We start from the raw sequence: 16,606 nt of genomic DNA on the forward strand, positions 1-16,606 counted from the left end.
AACCTCAGTATATTAGTTTGGATTCCAATGTTCTTTTGCATAGCAATATTGGCAAGGGACTGAAAATCCTGAGTGAAAATTCTACTCCAGAAACACCATAATAAACTACTCATTCTGTGAGTACTTGCTTATATCAGAGTTATTGGATAAACCTTTTTTTATCTTTGACTTAAATTTCCCCTTCATTTTTTTTTCAGTTTACTAGGAGTCCAATTTTAATAGACATTCTGTATAGCTACAAGTACTAATCCTGAGCTATTTTAATAAACAATGAGTTTGCAATACTTCTAGTCTTTCTTACACACAGAGAAAAGGTTAAAGATTAAATAGATTTCTGGAACAGCAGCATGATATGCTTTTCACTTTCTATGACAACCTCTCTGCAAAATTATGTGCAGTAACTAGACCAATGTGGCTGTAATTGCTATACCTCCCTGAATATAGCATTTTAATATTTTAATGTCTTTGTTTTCATTCCCTCTTTGTACAACAAAAGAATCTGTACAATGTGTGAAGTACATCCTACTTGCTTTTTCCCAGTCTGCAGCATTTTTCATTTTCACTGAATGTCCCCTCAAGTGATGTAGACTCTGCAAATACTGTTCCTCCTGTCTTCTTTATATGCAAATTAAACAGTAAATATTCAGATTGATCACTTTAGCATACTATGTCGCTTTTTGCAGTGTAAATTGCTCCCAATTACTGTTCTTAGGTAAGCTCAAAATGAGCACGACTAGAGGAAATTGATGATTTTAACTGTTGGTTTGCAATAGGCAAATCCTGGATACCCAGGACTACCTAAACGAGTCGATCTCTCCGTCTCCTTGTGCATTCAGGAAGCACTAGATGGCAGTGCATCAGTTGTTTAAATGTGATTTTAATTAATGAGCTGTAAGCGTTTCCTTCTGAGAAAGGGGTGTGTTGGTTGATTGACCTGGTTAGGACTATCTCACAACGTTGCTGTTAGAGTGGGAATTTGATGGAGGAAAAGTACACAGACTTTGATGGGCTTGTGTGTAATAGGTATCTTACAGTTATTATCTATGAAGAAAATTACTTTTTCTTCATTTTCAAGAAAACAATGTTTTGACAAGTTAAACAAGTATAACAGAACACAACAATAAACAAAATTCTTTTTTACACTCTTTATAAAGTAAAATAATCAGAAAAAAAACTCCAGTGACTGCTTATTATGTATTGTTTGCTAAAAACGAAATGTTGCAAATAAGTAAATTTTTTTTTCTGGTGTAGGCTGTACACAAATATGGTACATAACTTATTTCAGTAGTGTCTAATTCTGTGTTAAGGGTGAAATTCCTCATCAGCTTTGCACATTACTGATTGGGATGGTCCAGCTTTTCCCAAGACATCCTTGCTGCAGGTTTCTGCTGCTACCTTTGCATCATGGCTAAGTGGTAACATGGCTACAAGGTGAAATCTGGTAATTTTTGATGGGCTTTCTTCTGGTTCGGTGAATGTAACCCATTCAATATAGAGACCTGACTGCCTTATCCAGTGTACAGGAAGCAATGCAAGTCTGCAGGTATGAGAGCAGGAGTCGCTCCATCTCTTTCACAGTCATCTCAGGAATACAATATATGTGAAATGCAAACCTTTGCAGCATTGGGCCTCAGAACTACTCAACAAGATATCTACTCAGCATCTTTGTAGTTTGCAGTACAAATATGAATCATGGCTATGGCCTACATTGGCTTCCATTCGTAATTCTTCACCTAGGACTTCCTTTTGGAAACTGTAATCTAGGAGCACAGCATTGACCACAGGGACCTGGCTTCTCCATCAAGAATTCAAAAGTGTCATACCATTTGCTTTTTATGTGGCCTTATTTTCTAGAAATAAGATTAGAGTACTTAAAGTCTGTTTACTAGACTGTATGTCAAATCAAGTCCTTTTAGAAATTACACTATATCTGGTTTTGAACACTGAAAAAACTGTTCATAGTTACTAATTTTCATCATTATAAGGTCCATGAATTCTATAGAATAAATCTTATCCCTTCACCTATTTTAATTAAGCATGTGTCATTCTTAGTGCTCCAGCAATAGTTCACACAGGAAAAAAATGCTAGAAAAGACTAAATATTTTTTTCCATGCTTAATTGTGTTTCACTTATTTTGGTCACAGTACAATTTCTCTTTGATAATAGCTGCTTTGCTATTCCTTATTTCAAAATCCCAATTTACATGTTTTATTTTTTCTCTCTCTGCCTACTCTCCAGTACATATTCCTCTGCAATCTGGTCCCTTTCTCAGTCTGCTGCATGCGCTTTCTTGCATTTCCTTTTCACATTACTTTTCAGTGTAATTCTTCTCAAGTGCATTGATGTCCTTAGCTCAATGGTTCTCTGAAACTTTAAATATTCCATGTTTCTGAAGCAAGAAAAAGGAGTCTCTTCCACTAGAGTGAGGCCTTTTAAAATTAGGCAATGCTGGGTTAATGCTGATATTAGTGATGCTGATGCTAGTGTCTTAAGACAAAAGAATGTAGTAGTAGCTAGTGTCTGTGTTGAACTCAAGTCCTGCCATGAATTCCATGGTCCTTGTGGATTTGTTTAGATATAGGGGCCTGGGCTGCATAAAGGTCTGCTGCTGGATGATTATGTTATTGAGGGTGAAATGCATGGGGGAAAAAAGTGTGTGTGCCCTCATGTATTTTGGATAAATGCTCATTTATCTTTACATAGATTTTGTACATAATTTACTCACAACTCAATTCAGTAGGATACAAATATAATGGATAATCTAAAAGCTAACAAAATGAAGAAGCACGTTTTTCTGTTTGAAGCAATAGGAGTACAGAGAGGTACTTAAGTATTCAATTCTAGAGCCCTTCCTTTCCTTTTCCTTGTTCATTAAAAGAATCCCAGCCTCAGCAGCATGTCCTCATAAGCATTCTACCCAAATCCTTCAGAAGTTATGACTTCTAATATCTTAAAGAAGAGCAAATATTCTTACCACCTTATTTTCTGTCCTTTTTTGGAGATGTCTTTCTAACCTGTATTTGTCAATTAAAAGTAAGAACCTATATCAGTGTCCTCTATGGCTAAACCTAAACCAGATTTCTTCTAATGTGACCACGTCAGCATAGAGCATGATCCCTTAAACATGCTAATAAACCACCATGTATGTATGCAGTCACATCGACTTTTTTATTCTATTTGTAGGACCATATAACTTGTGGGACTATCTTTTTAGCAAGCAGAGCTCTGCTAGCATAACTTCATTTTCACTGGATGCAATTCACTGATGGATAGTATCAGAGTTTCTGTATCAGTAAAGTATTTCTAGTGTCAATAGAGCTGAAGAACTGTGTGATCCTAAGTAATCATTGGCCACATTCCTTTGTAATTCACTAAAACAAGTGGGAAAGTGCTAAGAATTATTACAGGGACAGCCTGAAACATGACAGGGAATTTTCTCAGTAAATGCAGTAATTTGAATTGCTGCAGCATAAACAAAAATGACAGCTGTTTCATCATAGATAAGATATATAGCCAATTTCCTTTCAAAACTACATACATACACCCACAGACATATATAAATAAGTTTTTTCTCTGAAAGTTCTTTTCTAAGAAGAGGTATTGGATCAAGCAGAATCCCATAAAAATCTAGGCATTGTATATAAAGGGTGTGTTTTCTCATGGTTAGAGATATAAGTTGTTTTGCCATAACTACATAATGTATTTTGGATGAAGTAGTTTTTGCTTCAATTCCTCTTGAAATTACTGAATTACAAAGATATAATTTTCAGGAAAAAAAAAATTGAACTTTGTCCTATTTGTTTCTTTCTGACGCTCTGCATCACAGGAATTAACTGAACTAATGTTGAATATTTGTCTCTGAAGCCAAAACAATACTGCAAGAAAATGAGAGAAGTCACAGGTTGGCAATATTTAATGTTAAGAATAAATGTTTGTACTGGTTTTGGCTGGGGTATAGTTAATTTTCTTCACGGTGGTTGGCATGGGCCCATGTTTTGGATTTGTGCTGAACAGAGTCGATAACGTAGAGATGTTCTTGTTATTGCTGAGCAGGGGATGCACAGAGCCAAGGCCATTTCTGCTTTTTGTACGGCCAGGCTGGCAAGGAAGTTGAGGGTGCATGGGAGCTTGGGAGGAGACACAGGACAGGGGACCCCAATTGACCAAAGGGACATTCCCACACCATGTGACATCATACTCAGCATACAAACTGGGGAGAAGAAGAAGGAAGGGGAGGCTATTTGGAGGGATGGTGTTTGTCTGCCCAAGTAACCCGTACATGCGATGGGGCCCTGCTCTCCTGGATGGCTGAATACTTGCCTGCCCACAGGAAGCAGTGATTTAATTCCTTGACTTGCTTTGCTTGTGTGTGCAACTTCTGCTTTCCCTGTTAAACTGTCTTAAGCCACAAGTTCTTCACCTTTTAGCCTTCTGATTTTGTCCCCAGTCCTACTGTTGGGAGAGTGAGCAAATAGCCATTTGCTACTTGCAGCCTGGGGTGTGGCTGCTGACTGGGGTTACACAACAAAAACATTGCTAAACAGTCCTGCCGTGTTAGCATGGAGCAGAATCTGCAGAATCTGCAGCTGCCTACCTATTTGCAGGATCTATATGCAAAGAGTGTACAAAGCCCCTCAGCTTCCAGACCAGCTCACAAGTTTACAATAGTCTAGTATGGACCCCTAAACACAACACAGTAGAATTCACTTAGGTCTTATGGATCAACAGAAGTTGGGATCCTTGTCTTACAAAGTGAAGTGTCCAGTTTACTCTAAATTACAGAAATTTGGAAGTGTGATGTGACAGTCATCATCCACTCTCAGATCTACGCAGGCCACATCTGCTTATGAACTCAGACCTCGGACATGCTATGCTACATGGAGCCAGCTGAATTTTAAACCTCCATTTCAGAGAGCATTATTTCTGGCTGGCTCCTTTGGAGCAGACTTCCCCACAAGCAGGTTTTGTTGAGTATTTAAATCTTTAGCAAGTACCTTGTCTTCTCCAATACAACCCAGAGGCAAATTTAGTTGTCTCTTGAGAAGAGACAAATTCAGTAGTTACAAAGCACAGACTTCATAAAAACAGGCACTGCCAACTGTGATTATTTAATTTAGAAAAACCTCCAGTGGTAACCCATTGAAAAAATTTTGAAGTGTTCCCAAATCAAGCATCACTGTAGTTAAAGAGGATTGGTAAACTGAGAAAACTAAAGTGGCATTTTCCTAGTGAGGAGTATTACTGGAGATTAGCAAAAACTAAAATAACAGATTAAAATACATTTAGTTTTAATAGCCAGTGATTTTATTAGAAACACTGGTGAAGGCTTTCAGTATCCATCTATAATAAGTCTTCACCCAAAACACTCCTGCCATTTTGTTTTGTTTCTTACTTGAAATATGCTGCCTTCAAACTTGTCTCACTCTTAGAAAAATAGTGCTGGTCAGTTATTCGTAGATTTATTAGTTTAGAGATACTATTCCAATTAAAAATTTTTTACTTAGTGAAGAAGCATTTTAATTTTACAGACACAAGCAGATTTAAATATCTGAATTGTGTTCAGCTTGCTAAATCCATTTTCCACTACCTGATCTTCAAATATTTGGAAGCAATTTACAGAGGTTTAAATACAGTAAATTCTTCTCTAGTGCCCCAAGTCAGAAGTTGCTAAATGTAATATTCTTGATCATTACTTCAGTTAGTGTTGTTTACAAAGACACGTTTGAAATAGATGCCTGCTCATTTTTCTTTTTGCCATTTTGCATCAGAGAGGCTACTTCAGCAAACACTGAAACACAACTCAAGTACTTAATGATCAACGTCAGCAATGTTTGCAAAACACAGGAGGCCAGCTGTTTTGAGCAGCACTGCTCCTGCTGGACTTGATCAAATAAAAGAGTATGACATTCAGCAGGTCACAGCGAACTAGACCCTGTTCAATTCCTCCGTCCCGACGCACTTCTGCTCTTTCCTTCGGCCCCTCCTCGAGCAGAAACCACCTGCACGAGCTGGTGTCGGGCCAGCTCCTTGGCTGGCCTGCCAGGATGCCCATGTCCCTCATGGAGTGCACCTGCTGGTGGATTTTCTCACTGAGGACACCTGGGAGGACTGCTGTCATTCCCCCCGCCCCCGTGGGACAGAGCACCTGTGTGTCCCCACGCGAGCGCCCCAAGCCATCCTCGCTGGTGCTGAGGTCACGCTGACCCGGGCGCTCCGCGGGACGTGTCGCTGCGCAGGGCAGCTCCGGGTGTCGCTCTCCGGCCTGCCCTGAGCCACCGCTTCCCTGGGAAGCGGGAGACGCGCACTTGGGCGCTAGACCCCGGCTCATCCCACTCGGAGGCCACGCTTTTTTCAGCAAGGGCAGCGGCGTCTCAGCCTCCTCTTCCTAAAGCCCCTGGGCCGAGGCTGTCCCACCTCCAGGGCGGAAGGCTCCGGCGAGGCGGCCCCTGCCCACCGCGGGTACCGCAGCTCCGGGCACCACAGCAGCAGGCACCGCGCGGGCCGGGCCGGGCCCCACGGCCGCCGCGCCTGCGCAGAGCGGCCCGTCCCCGCCGCGCCCTCCCGCGGGCGGGCACCCGGAAGCCGCAGCGCCGGCGGCTCCCGGCGGCGGCGGGGGCTCGGCCGGGCGGGCGCAGCCGCTCCCCGCACCAGCGGCGGGGCAGCGCAGCTGGCATGGTGCTGGTGGCAGCTCGCCGCGCCCGCGTTGCACGGAGGAAGCCGGAGCGGAGCCGCGATGGAGATGTTGCTGCCGCCCGTGTGAGTGCGGCGGCGGCGGCGGGGCGGGGAGGCAGCTGGGCGCCCGGAGCCCGCCGGGACGGCGGTGCGGAGCGGAGCGCTGTGCGGTCCATGGGTTGGGGCGGCGGGTCGGGCCCGGCGGCGCAGCAGCGAGCGGACGTGCCGCGGCGCTCCGCAGCCCGGCCGGCCCCGCCGGGCCCCATCGGGGGGAGCGGTGCCTGCGGACTGGGGGCGCTCGGAACCGGCAGCGGGGCAGCGCCGGCGGGAGGGTCGTGTCGGCGACCTGATGGCGGAACCGGTGCCCGGCTGGCCGGCTCTCCCCTGGCCAGCGCGGCCGCCCGGCGCTCGGAGATGCCCGGTTGTGCCGCTGCGGGTGCCGGCCGCGGGCACCGTGCGGCGGGGGAGCGGGCACGGGGCTCCCGCGGGCGGCCAGCGCTGCCGGCACCCCCGCCCCGCCGCCTTCCCGTGTGCCTTCCAGCTTGTGGGGACAGGCGGGCTTTTTCTCCCTCCTCCCCCTCACTCCTTCTGCTTCCTCCATATGTGGTCCCAAATTACTCCTTGTTTGACTCAGCAGTCGTGCTTATCTCGCTCCCGGTTTTCTGGTTATTTAGTGAAGCATCTTTTTTAGTGGCAGTGCCCAAGCGATGCACTCCAGGCAACCATCTCCAGCTGCACCTCAGCTGGCCTCCTCAGTGCTTTCACAGGCTCCGGTTCAGTGCTACTTCATCCTGTGCCTTCGGTAGGTAGATTTCAGGCGTGTTGTGCGTGAGGTTCTTGAGAACAAACGGAAGGAAAGCAGTTACAGACAGCTCTGACCCAGCTGGTGAAATGGTAAGAGAGACCCCAGTACTTCAGGCAGACTGGCGCTTCCCAAAACAGGAGTATGATGGATGGTTTTGTAGGGTTCATTACCTTAAAACAAAGACACCCTTTGTGACAAACTAATGAAACTTCAGTGAATTAATTTACGCTTCATGTGAACTCCTCCATCTAATCCGGGTTGCTTGGCAGCTCTTTACGGACAACTCGATCACTTTTTTTTTCCTTGCATAGCTGTATTTGATGTGTACATGGCCTGTATACGTATGCAGGTAAATAGACATCAGTATCTGATGCATTGCTTTGGGATGTAGGAAGTTGCAATGAAAGTGTTCTATCTTGGACTTGACAGATCAGTGGTATAATTAAAAGCTGGATCTCTTCCTTATAGTCCTTTGGTGTTTTGAATGTTTTCTGCAGTCAGTGATTTCTGTCTATAATTTTCTGGAATTCTGATCACAACATATGTCACATAATGTAGAAAAGTAACCTTTGGTCTAAAGGAGTTTGCTAGATAGAATGATAGAATGTAATTTTTTTTTTTTAACCTCTATGAAGTATCATATATATGTGCTGAATAGCATGTAACTTGTTTGATTTTTTTTTTTTTATTGATGCAGAATTCCTGACAATTCAGTAATGAATTGTATACATTTCAAAATTGAACATGGAACTTTTAATTCATATCAGTTTCATGGTACGCTGTAGTAAGTTGATAGAGCTGATAGTAGTTAGAGTTCTGTGGATGGATGTTACTTGGTTAGTTTTATGGAAACTTTTTACATTCCTTTGTTGATTGATGCAATTTTGTATTGCTTTGCTCCAAAATTTTGTAGCTAGTTTTGAGATAATAAAAAATAAAGCCACTACTTGTCTTTGCACTATTGTAGTGCACAGAACTTAGAGTTTTAGGTTAAAATCTTAAATTATTGTTGGATTTTTCTTTTAAGTTCATTAGATATCCCCAATTAAAAAGTTTCAGATATAGTAGAAGAGAGGTTGTAATTATGTGAGTCACTGAATATGTTCAGTTTGAGTGTGCTTACCTAATGCTGGTAAGGCTGAATTTTCATTTGCAATCAGGTCATTGGGGTTTGTGGCCCCACTGAATCACTTCTCAGTGCCTTTGCTTATTTCTAGCTTAGAGGTTCAGGAGTACAGTTACCATACTGTAGAATAAAGCATCACTAAGCATTTTCTAAGTGTTACAGCAACACAGTTTGCTTTGTAAGAGCAACATTGTGACTGTAAACAGGAAACTCATTGATTTGGTTTGTCATGAAAAGTCTGCTTGCTGTTTGGACAGTCCAAGTGACTGAGGAGTGTATATGATAATTTTTCTACAGAAGTTAGGGTCTGTAGAACTTGGGTATGTGTACAGGAAGAATTGTAGCTAGAGGTAATGGTTTTTCACACTGCCTAGTTCTTCTCTTGCTATTTGGAGTGGGGGTTTGAGAGTAACAAAAATTAAGAGGCTGATCACTTATGTACATTATGGTTTTCAAAACATTGAGTGAATCTACAAAAGTACACAATTTTCCTGTCACCCGTGTCTTATGCTGTGGCTAGGGAAAGCCTGGATTATTACAGTAGTCATTTTGTGGTCTTCCTGTCAGAGGAGAACTAGGACCTGTGTGAAACAGTAACTGAGGTCCTGGTAGAAGGGCAGAGAGGAGCTCTTACCTGACAGACAGTGAAGGCATTAAGAGACTGATGGTTGCTGTGTTCTGCCATTGATCTGTATGGGGACTAGGTGAAAAGTTCCCAAAACTCTAATTCTGCCCTCACTTCAGAGCTTATTGAAAATATTCTAGACTATTTCTCCACTAAATAAAATAATATTCACAAAACCAGAAAACATCTTCATGTTTTCTTTAGTGTACATTATTGTTAGCCTCTGACAATGTCACTAGTATTAGTCACCAACTTACTACTTCCATGGGAATTCTACCTATTCCTCTACACCTTTGGTAATAGGGAAACTAAAATTGCTTGGAGTAAAGAAGTTTCAAGTGCAAATCTTCTTCTTCTCCCCAAGATGAAGGTGAACAAAATAAGAAGTGACAGCACTGGAGATTAGACAGAAGTATTAACTTTATTTTTTTCCTCTTTCTTTCCAGATGTACCAAACTTTGCCATCAGAAGCCCTTGGATCTGAAAGAAGATAACACCGAAATTCACTGTCCTATTACAGTAAATCCATGGCACATGAAGAAAGCTTTTAAAGTTATGAATGAATTAAGAAGGTATGACTTCACTGTATACACCTGCCTGGAGTCCAAAGTTCATTTTTGCTTTCATTTGCATTTGTTAAGTTAATAATAATAGTTTCTTTATTAAGAACATGCAATTTCAGAAGCCTAGCTGAGGAGAAGGATTAAATATACAATGAAGTGATAACTGAATGATAGCCATGTGATGATAGCTGTAATGTATGCAGTATGTTTTTGTACCTCATAAGTTAGTCAGAACTAGTTTTATGTGACTTGAAAAATACTTACAGGTTGTACTTAAGGAGTTACAGCTACTGATCGTCTCCTGTACATAGTTGATCCTGGATAGAATAAAAGTGACTCTGGTTGAGCCTTAGGCTCTTCGTGTGCCTGTTGTTGATTTTTGTGGTAGGCTGTGAACCAGAAAAATGTTAAAATTTTCTAGTCTGGAGGAGGTCACAGTATGAACCAACTGACTGTACATTTTTTTAGTTATCATTTGCTTGCCCCCTGGGAGAAATTGGTGAACTCTCAAATCAAATGCTGAAAGTAACTTTTCTCACTGAAGTTTTTTAAGACTCTGAGGCATAATACTATCAGTTTCAGTGAAACTGGGGGGCTGGTGCTGATGGTGTTCTTAGCATCCCTATTGATTTATATCTTACATATGAGTAGGTGAAGTGATGTTGGAAACTGTGACAGCTGGTAATTAGAGCTCACAACTGAGCTCTGGAAATCAGGACTTGCAGCTATCACTGATAGTAATTTAGCTCTATAACTTGCAGCAACAATGGAGAAATTAAATAAATAAAAATACTTCTCTAGCAGAGACAGTACTTGAGGCTGTGAAACTCCTGTAGTTCTTTGTTATTTCTCATATAAAATTAAAAATTGGAGAGACTTCACCGGAAAGAAACACAGCAACTGATACCCTTTTAAAGTATGCCTCTGCCTTTGACCTTTGCTATTCCATATAGGTAAATCTTTATAACTGTGTGCTGGATAGACTGACACTTGTTGCTTCACCTAATTTATGCCCTTGGCTTTTTCAAGTGTCCCAGTAACCAGATGCAGTGTCTCAAGCCTGGCTCAAGCAAGCTCAAGCCAGTAGCAATGACTTCCTAAGGATGAACAAGAGTTTACATGGATGAAGTTTCCCAGAATTAATCTTAACAATAGTTTTGCAAGTTAGAAACCTTACCTGCATTTTGCTGCGTTACAAGTAAAATATTCACCGTCTTCCAGCAGAGTGCATTTATGAAGCCCATGGATTATTTTCAGAATATACTTTAGTTTCCATGGTTACCTAAATTCAAATTGCTGTAGAAGCAATTTGAGCAATTTTGCCTTGCATGTATAAATACTTAGTTTGAACAGGAGCTGTGTCATACAACCTTAACTACGAAGGTAATGCAACAATATTTACAATTTAAAACTGTAAATTTTACCATCTTGAAATTGTACTGAGTACAGCTTTTAAGATGGTAAGTGGTAATTAAATAAAATTATAAACATTTCTAGTTGCATTCATTTGTTAGAAATAATAAACAGAAAATCTTAAAAATGTTTCAGACTTCATTGCTCTAAACAAAGATCTAATATTAACCCAGTAAATTATATTTTTGATTTAGAAACAACTTAAAAAAATGTAGTGAACCTCAGTGCTTTTCATTAGTGTAGCACAAACAGGTATTAGCAGAGGTATACTCTCCAGGAAGTGAATAACTAGTGAAAAAATCATTTGCTTAAGCATCTAAATACATTTGATTTTGAATGCTTAAGTCTGTGTGTTTATGTTAAATTCTTGGCTGCTATCAGGTTGTCTGGCTCTAGTAGCCTGTTAATGAGTTTTATGTGCCTTCAAATTTTGACAAATATTAGCAATTTCATCCTTTGTATTTTTTTGTAATTTTATTGCTCAGCATCACCTTAACACTCAGTAGAAGGCTCATTAGGAAAGCTAATTAGTTCTTGACATATGACAAAATTACCCTCTGATGCCTGTCTTTTCACTTTATTATAATTTGCTTTTATCACAAAGGAATTTGATGTTACCTCTATTTATCAACATTCTCATTCTTACAAACAAGACTTTACCAAAACCTTTTGAAAATGGGGGTAATGAAAATTTTCTCTGTATGAACCAATGAAGAATAGCCTGCAAGCTGATAAACAGTTGCTCAGTTATTCTTAAATGCATGCTTACTTAACCCCCTTTTTCTCATTTTCTATACCATGATGGTGTATCCCCCACAATTCTGTTCATTCAGTCACTCTATATAAGCAAATTGGTACAATACCACTTCAGATCACAACCTTTTCTAAAATAAATTGATGTGCCCTCATGAAATGAAGGTGCTGAGTTGCTGTGGAAGCCACAAGATGCTTGCAGCAAGAGTACCTGATGAAGTTTTTAAGCTTGTTTCTTCAGTAGTTTCTTTAGCTTGTCCGCTCTGTGATAGTTCAGGGCATACTCATTCACCTGATGCAGTTCCAGACTAGAGGTGTTACTATGTCTATGTATGTGCAATGTAATTAGTAACCCTAGTTGTGCATTAATGTAGTTCTGTTGCTTCTGGCTTCATTGTTATCTTTAGTATTTCTGTGCAACTAAGTATAAAACTTTTTGTTCCTGTTGTCAGGATAAGTGCAAGTGTCTGATAAAGCTGGGCATCTGATGCCCTTTTATGTGTAGCTTTCTGTTTCCATTTTTTTTAATAATGTAATGGTTGTTTCAAGTTCCTCTGAATTGTGTGTTTAATCTGGTGCAGTCATTACCTTACATAGTACATGTTATTGAAAGCTAAATTTATGAGATTTACATAGTTGCTGTAGGTATTAAGAGTTGAAAGCAGAAAAATAATGTTATGCCAGGATTGCAATATGACCCCAAAGGTTAGTTGTGGCCACCAAAATTTTTGACATGTTACCTTTGCAAAGCTGCCTTACTTGAGTCTGGGCTCATCAAAGTTGGATGATTGCAGAACTGAGAGATCACAGAGTTTTCTTTTGGATTGAGGTGAATATCTGAGCAGCTTGGCTGAGAGGTCTAGTTCTGTCCAAGCAAAATGCAGCTGCTCACCTGACTTTCTCTGCTAGAGAAGTATTTTTATTTATTTAATTTACAACTCAGTGTGGTAGTTGCAAACTATCTAAAAATCTTAATTATGCATACAGGAATGGTAAAGATTTATCTTTTTGAAGGTACTGAGGATAGAAATCATTGGATTAAGTGTACAGCTCTAGCTCCATCCCTAAGGAATATGTTCTGTTAAGTCATACTTTTCCCTCTTCCCTCTGTTGCTGTGAGTCTTGAGTTTTGTGGATTCCATACTACCTCCACAGGGACAGTGCTAGCATGAACAGGAAATAAGAGGTGACTGTAACTGTGTCTGTTTAGATGCTGTGAAGTTGCAGCCTATTGGCGTTGTGTGTTTTCTTTTTTTCTCCTTCTCCTTTTTCAGTCTAGAAAACTGGATTATAAAGAGTACACATGTTACGGGTTTAAGTGGAAAAGGTATAGCCAATAGCTGTAAACTGCATTAGAAACACCTGTGATAGGAATGGTTATAAATGAGATGTTACTTTTTTGCAACTGAACAGGGAGGAAATATGTTACAGTCACAAATGACAAGAATACAAATGCATGTAATGAAGATACAAAATGAAATTAACCATAATAAATTCTAAACTTTTCAGACTGGAAAAATAATTGCTATTGTGTGCATGAGCTGAATATGAAAAATGCTTGGAAAACAGTGAATATAGAGAAGATTGAGTAGTGGATTTGTACAATTAAGTAGGCATAAGTTTCCAGTGTAATGTGACACAGGCATCTCAGTTGAAGTTTGGATACTTTGTTGTCTGTAAAGCCTTGTTTCTTGTGTAATTTTTTTTAGTGCTTGTATTATATTAAATTCTGTTTGTTCTATCATAGTTGTTCAAAGGGGCCCAGACTTCCAGAGACAATGTTTATAAATTGGGCTGATATAAATTATGGTTATTCAATGCAGAAAACTTATGTGCAATGAATCACAATTCAGTTGTTTGATTTTTAAATAGCTTTGTGTACCCAAGCACCATCCGTAATCTGATTGAGTAACGGCCATGTGGTTGTGTAACACATTTAAAAACAATGCTTCATCACCATTGTCTGCCTGCCTCTTTTGATGGCATGGGAAAAAATTGTGTGTGATATCATATATACTTTTCTGTTGTAGTTCACTTATGTGAAATTGCCTTCTCTGATATTTCTAAATAGTCAGAACTTGCTGTGTGATGTGACGATAGTAGCTGAAGACATGGAAATTGCAGCGCATAGAGTTGTGTTAGCCGCCTGCAGCCCCTACTTCCATGCCATGTTTACAGGTACCAAATGTTTCAATACTTACTGTGTTGTAATCCAGTCTAACTGTATAAAGAATAAAATTTCATGACTTTTGCTTTTTAGGATCTAATTTGATTTTTAGATAAGCCAATAGGAATGTTTGGGATTCTTAATGATTTTTTTTTTTTGCAGTCTAAGGACATACTGTCAACGTAGCCTTTGTTAACATGATGAATGCTTTAAAAAGTCTCCTTAATTAAAAGACAAATTAGATGTTAAGTAAGTCAGCGATAGTCAAGTTGTTATACCCTTTAAGCCTCTAGTAATCTCACTTGTCCAAAAGAAGGTTAAAATAACTTTCATGTGAATTTTCGAGTAAATGATGTCCTTTAACAACTACTGCTCCTACATTCTTCAGCCCATGAGTGCTTGAGGCTGTTAGCAGATATGCAAGCTTTCTGTGGCTTTGGCAGCCTATAGCTGGAGTGCATGTTTCATTATTTTTAGGGTAATTCTCCATGACATATATACTCTGCATCATTGCCACTACTTTTCTGTACAGGCTTGATTCTGCTTCTACTCACTCCATGCTGGCCAAGTGAGTGCTCTGCTTTACTGCTAGAGCAGGAATACTGAGGGCTTGCAAGGCTAAGATAGGTTCAGGTTCATAGGAGCCTCCAGCTGAAATTCCCATGCTGTGGGTTTAATTCCATCATGGTTATAAATCGCATTGAAATAATGTGAAATTCAGTGCCAAAGTAAGAATGCTACTAAATGCATATTAAAATTAACTCCCGAGGTTTTGTTTGTTCATTCTCAAATCTTGTGCCAGTTTTGTAGTTAATTTCAACTGTCTGAAATTAAGACTTCTCTGTAATCCATTGCTTCTGACCACCAGCTCAGATGGAGGTAGAAATGTGACTCTTGGCCTGCCCATATGCAAACAGATTGTTGTTTTAATAATTTAATTGTATGCAACAAGAGAGATGAAATTTTAAATACTGTTGTGTTCTGGGGAAGCAGCTGATCATTCTTGATTTCATAGGCAAATATTTTGACATATTCAAGGCCAGAAGTGGAGTAAATTCTACAAGAATGCTTTAAAGTTGCTTTTAAAATTAAATATCTCTTCCTCAAGCAGTTCTTTAAGTTTGCATTTGTGGTTGAGGCAAACATTGTGGGTGACTGATAAATTCTTTCTTAATTTTTACTGCTGTCTATAAGAATAGAATAAAAAAAGCTGTTTCTACAGTTCCTTTTTATCACCTTAGTAGCAGAGAAATGCAAGCCTCTTATGTTAGTTCTGTATTAGACTTTTGTTGACTATCACATTGCAAATACTCTTTACTCAGCGTATAGCTTTTTCTTATGTCTTCTGTGATTAAGACATTTCTGCTTGCCCTGACTACCCTTTCTGTGAAGAAGTTTATTACCCATTCAGAGTGCCAGTGCAGCAGTGTCTGTAGCTGCTCTCCAGAAGAATTACTGAAATCTTCTCTTCCCTTTTACATTTTTTTACTTGTTTTATGTTTTTAAATGTAGGTGTTCTTTAGCCCCAGTGGTGCAGGAGGTGGGAACACTCGCTTGAGTAATGGGTATGAAGTGTTTAACTAATATATCTGTGGTGAGGTTTGTGTAGTTGGTGAGCTAAATAGGTGGGAGCTTAAATAGAACTCAGCTGTGGCTTTAAGAGTTATCAGCAGATTTTATACTAGGCTTATAGGTTGGTACAGCTGTGGTATTAGTGCATTTCAACCATTCCCCACACAAAAATTCCTGAATTTCATTGTGATTGTTCTCTCCATGAAACCTGGATTCCACACTACTTAGGTGGATTTTTATTCTCCTCCAGTAATCTGCAAGTTCAAATAAGCAAATTTGATCCCTTAACCAGCCACAACCAAAGGGAGAAGTATCTTCTATCCAGAATAAAACATGGACTGAAAAGACAGTGAAAAAATTGCACTGTTCTGCTTTAGGGTGACTTTTTGATTAGAAATTACTAGCTTATATTTAGACATGTGTTTGCAGGTTGATTCCATCATTCTCTGAGTCATTAAATATTACTGCAGTGCAGGCTGGGATATGGCATTAACTGGGTTCAAACTCTCTGCCTGTATTTTTTTTTTCCTCCTTTTCCTCATTTGTACGTGTAATGGTAGCCCCAATAATTATCAGGAAAGAAAATGTACTGTCTTTTAAAGTTAAAAAATATAGTAACTTAGTAACAATTATCCAATGAGGAGATGAGGGAAGAAAGTTCCTGCTATTTAATCTATGTTAACAGGAGTATAGGAGTATTTATTTTGTCTTACACAGTGGAATTATTTAGAAATATGATTTAAATCTACTTAAATGTTTAGAGGAATTGATTATAATGCATGAGAGAAGGGACTCTTCAGTGCTCTAGGACCTGACTTTAGATAAAGGTGACCTGGGTTTAATTTTCTTTTCTATGATGGCAGTTATCCTTAGGGATTTACCTGCTGTGTTCACTTCCATTATCCATTT

The 16,606-nt window shown here is 39.8% G+C and overlaps 1 protein-coding gene across 1 annotated transcript in view; it reads left to right on the top strand.

Moving 5' to 3' along the window:
- The first annotated feature begins 6,626 nt into the window (after positions 1-6,626).
- Positions 6,627-16,606, top strand: part of KLHL2 (kelch like family member 2) — a 53,823-nt gene continuing 43,843 nt past the window's right edge. The window contains exons 1-3 of the mRNA XM_053975879.1: positions 6,627-6,757; positions 9,676-9,801; positions 14,030-14,136. Of these exons, the coding sequence (XP_053831854.1) occupies positions 6,735-6,757; positions 9,676-9,801; positions 14,030-14,136 (256 nt within the window). The 5' untranslated portion in view covers positions 6,627-6,734. The remainder of the gene's footprint in view (positions 6,758-9,675; positions 9,802-14,029; positions 14,137-16,606) is intronic.

This window comes from Vidua macroura, chromosome 4 (genome assembly GCF_024509145.1).
Source record: "Vidua macroura isolate BioBank_ID:100142 chromosome 4, ASM2450914v1, whole genome shotgun sequence".
Taxonomy (NCBI): domain Eukaryota; kingdom Metazoa; phylum Chordata; class Aves; order Passeriformes; family Viduidae; genus Vidua; species Vidua macroura.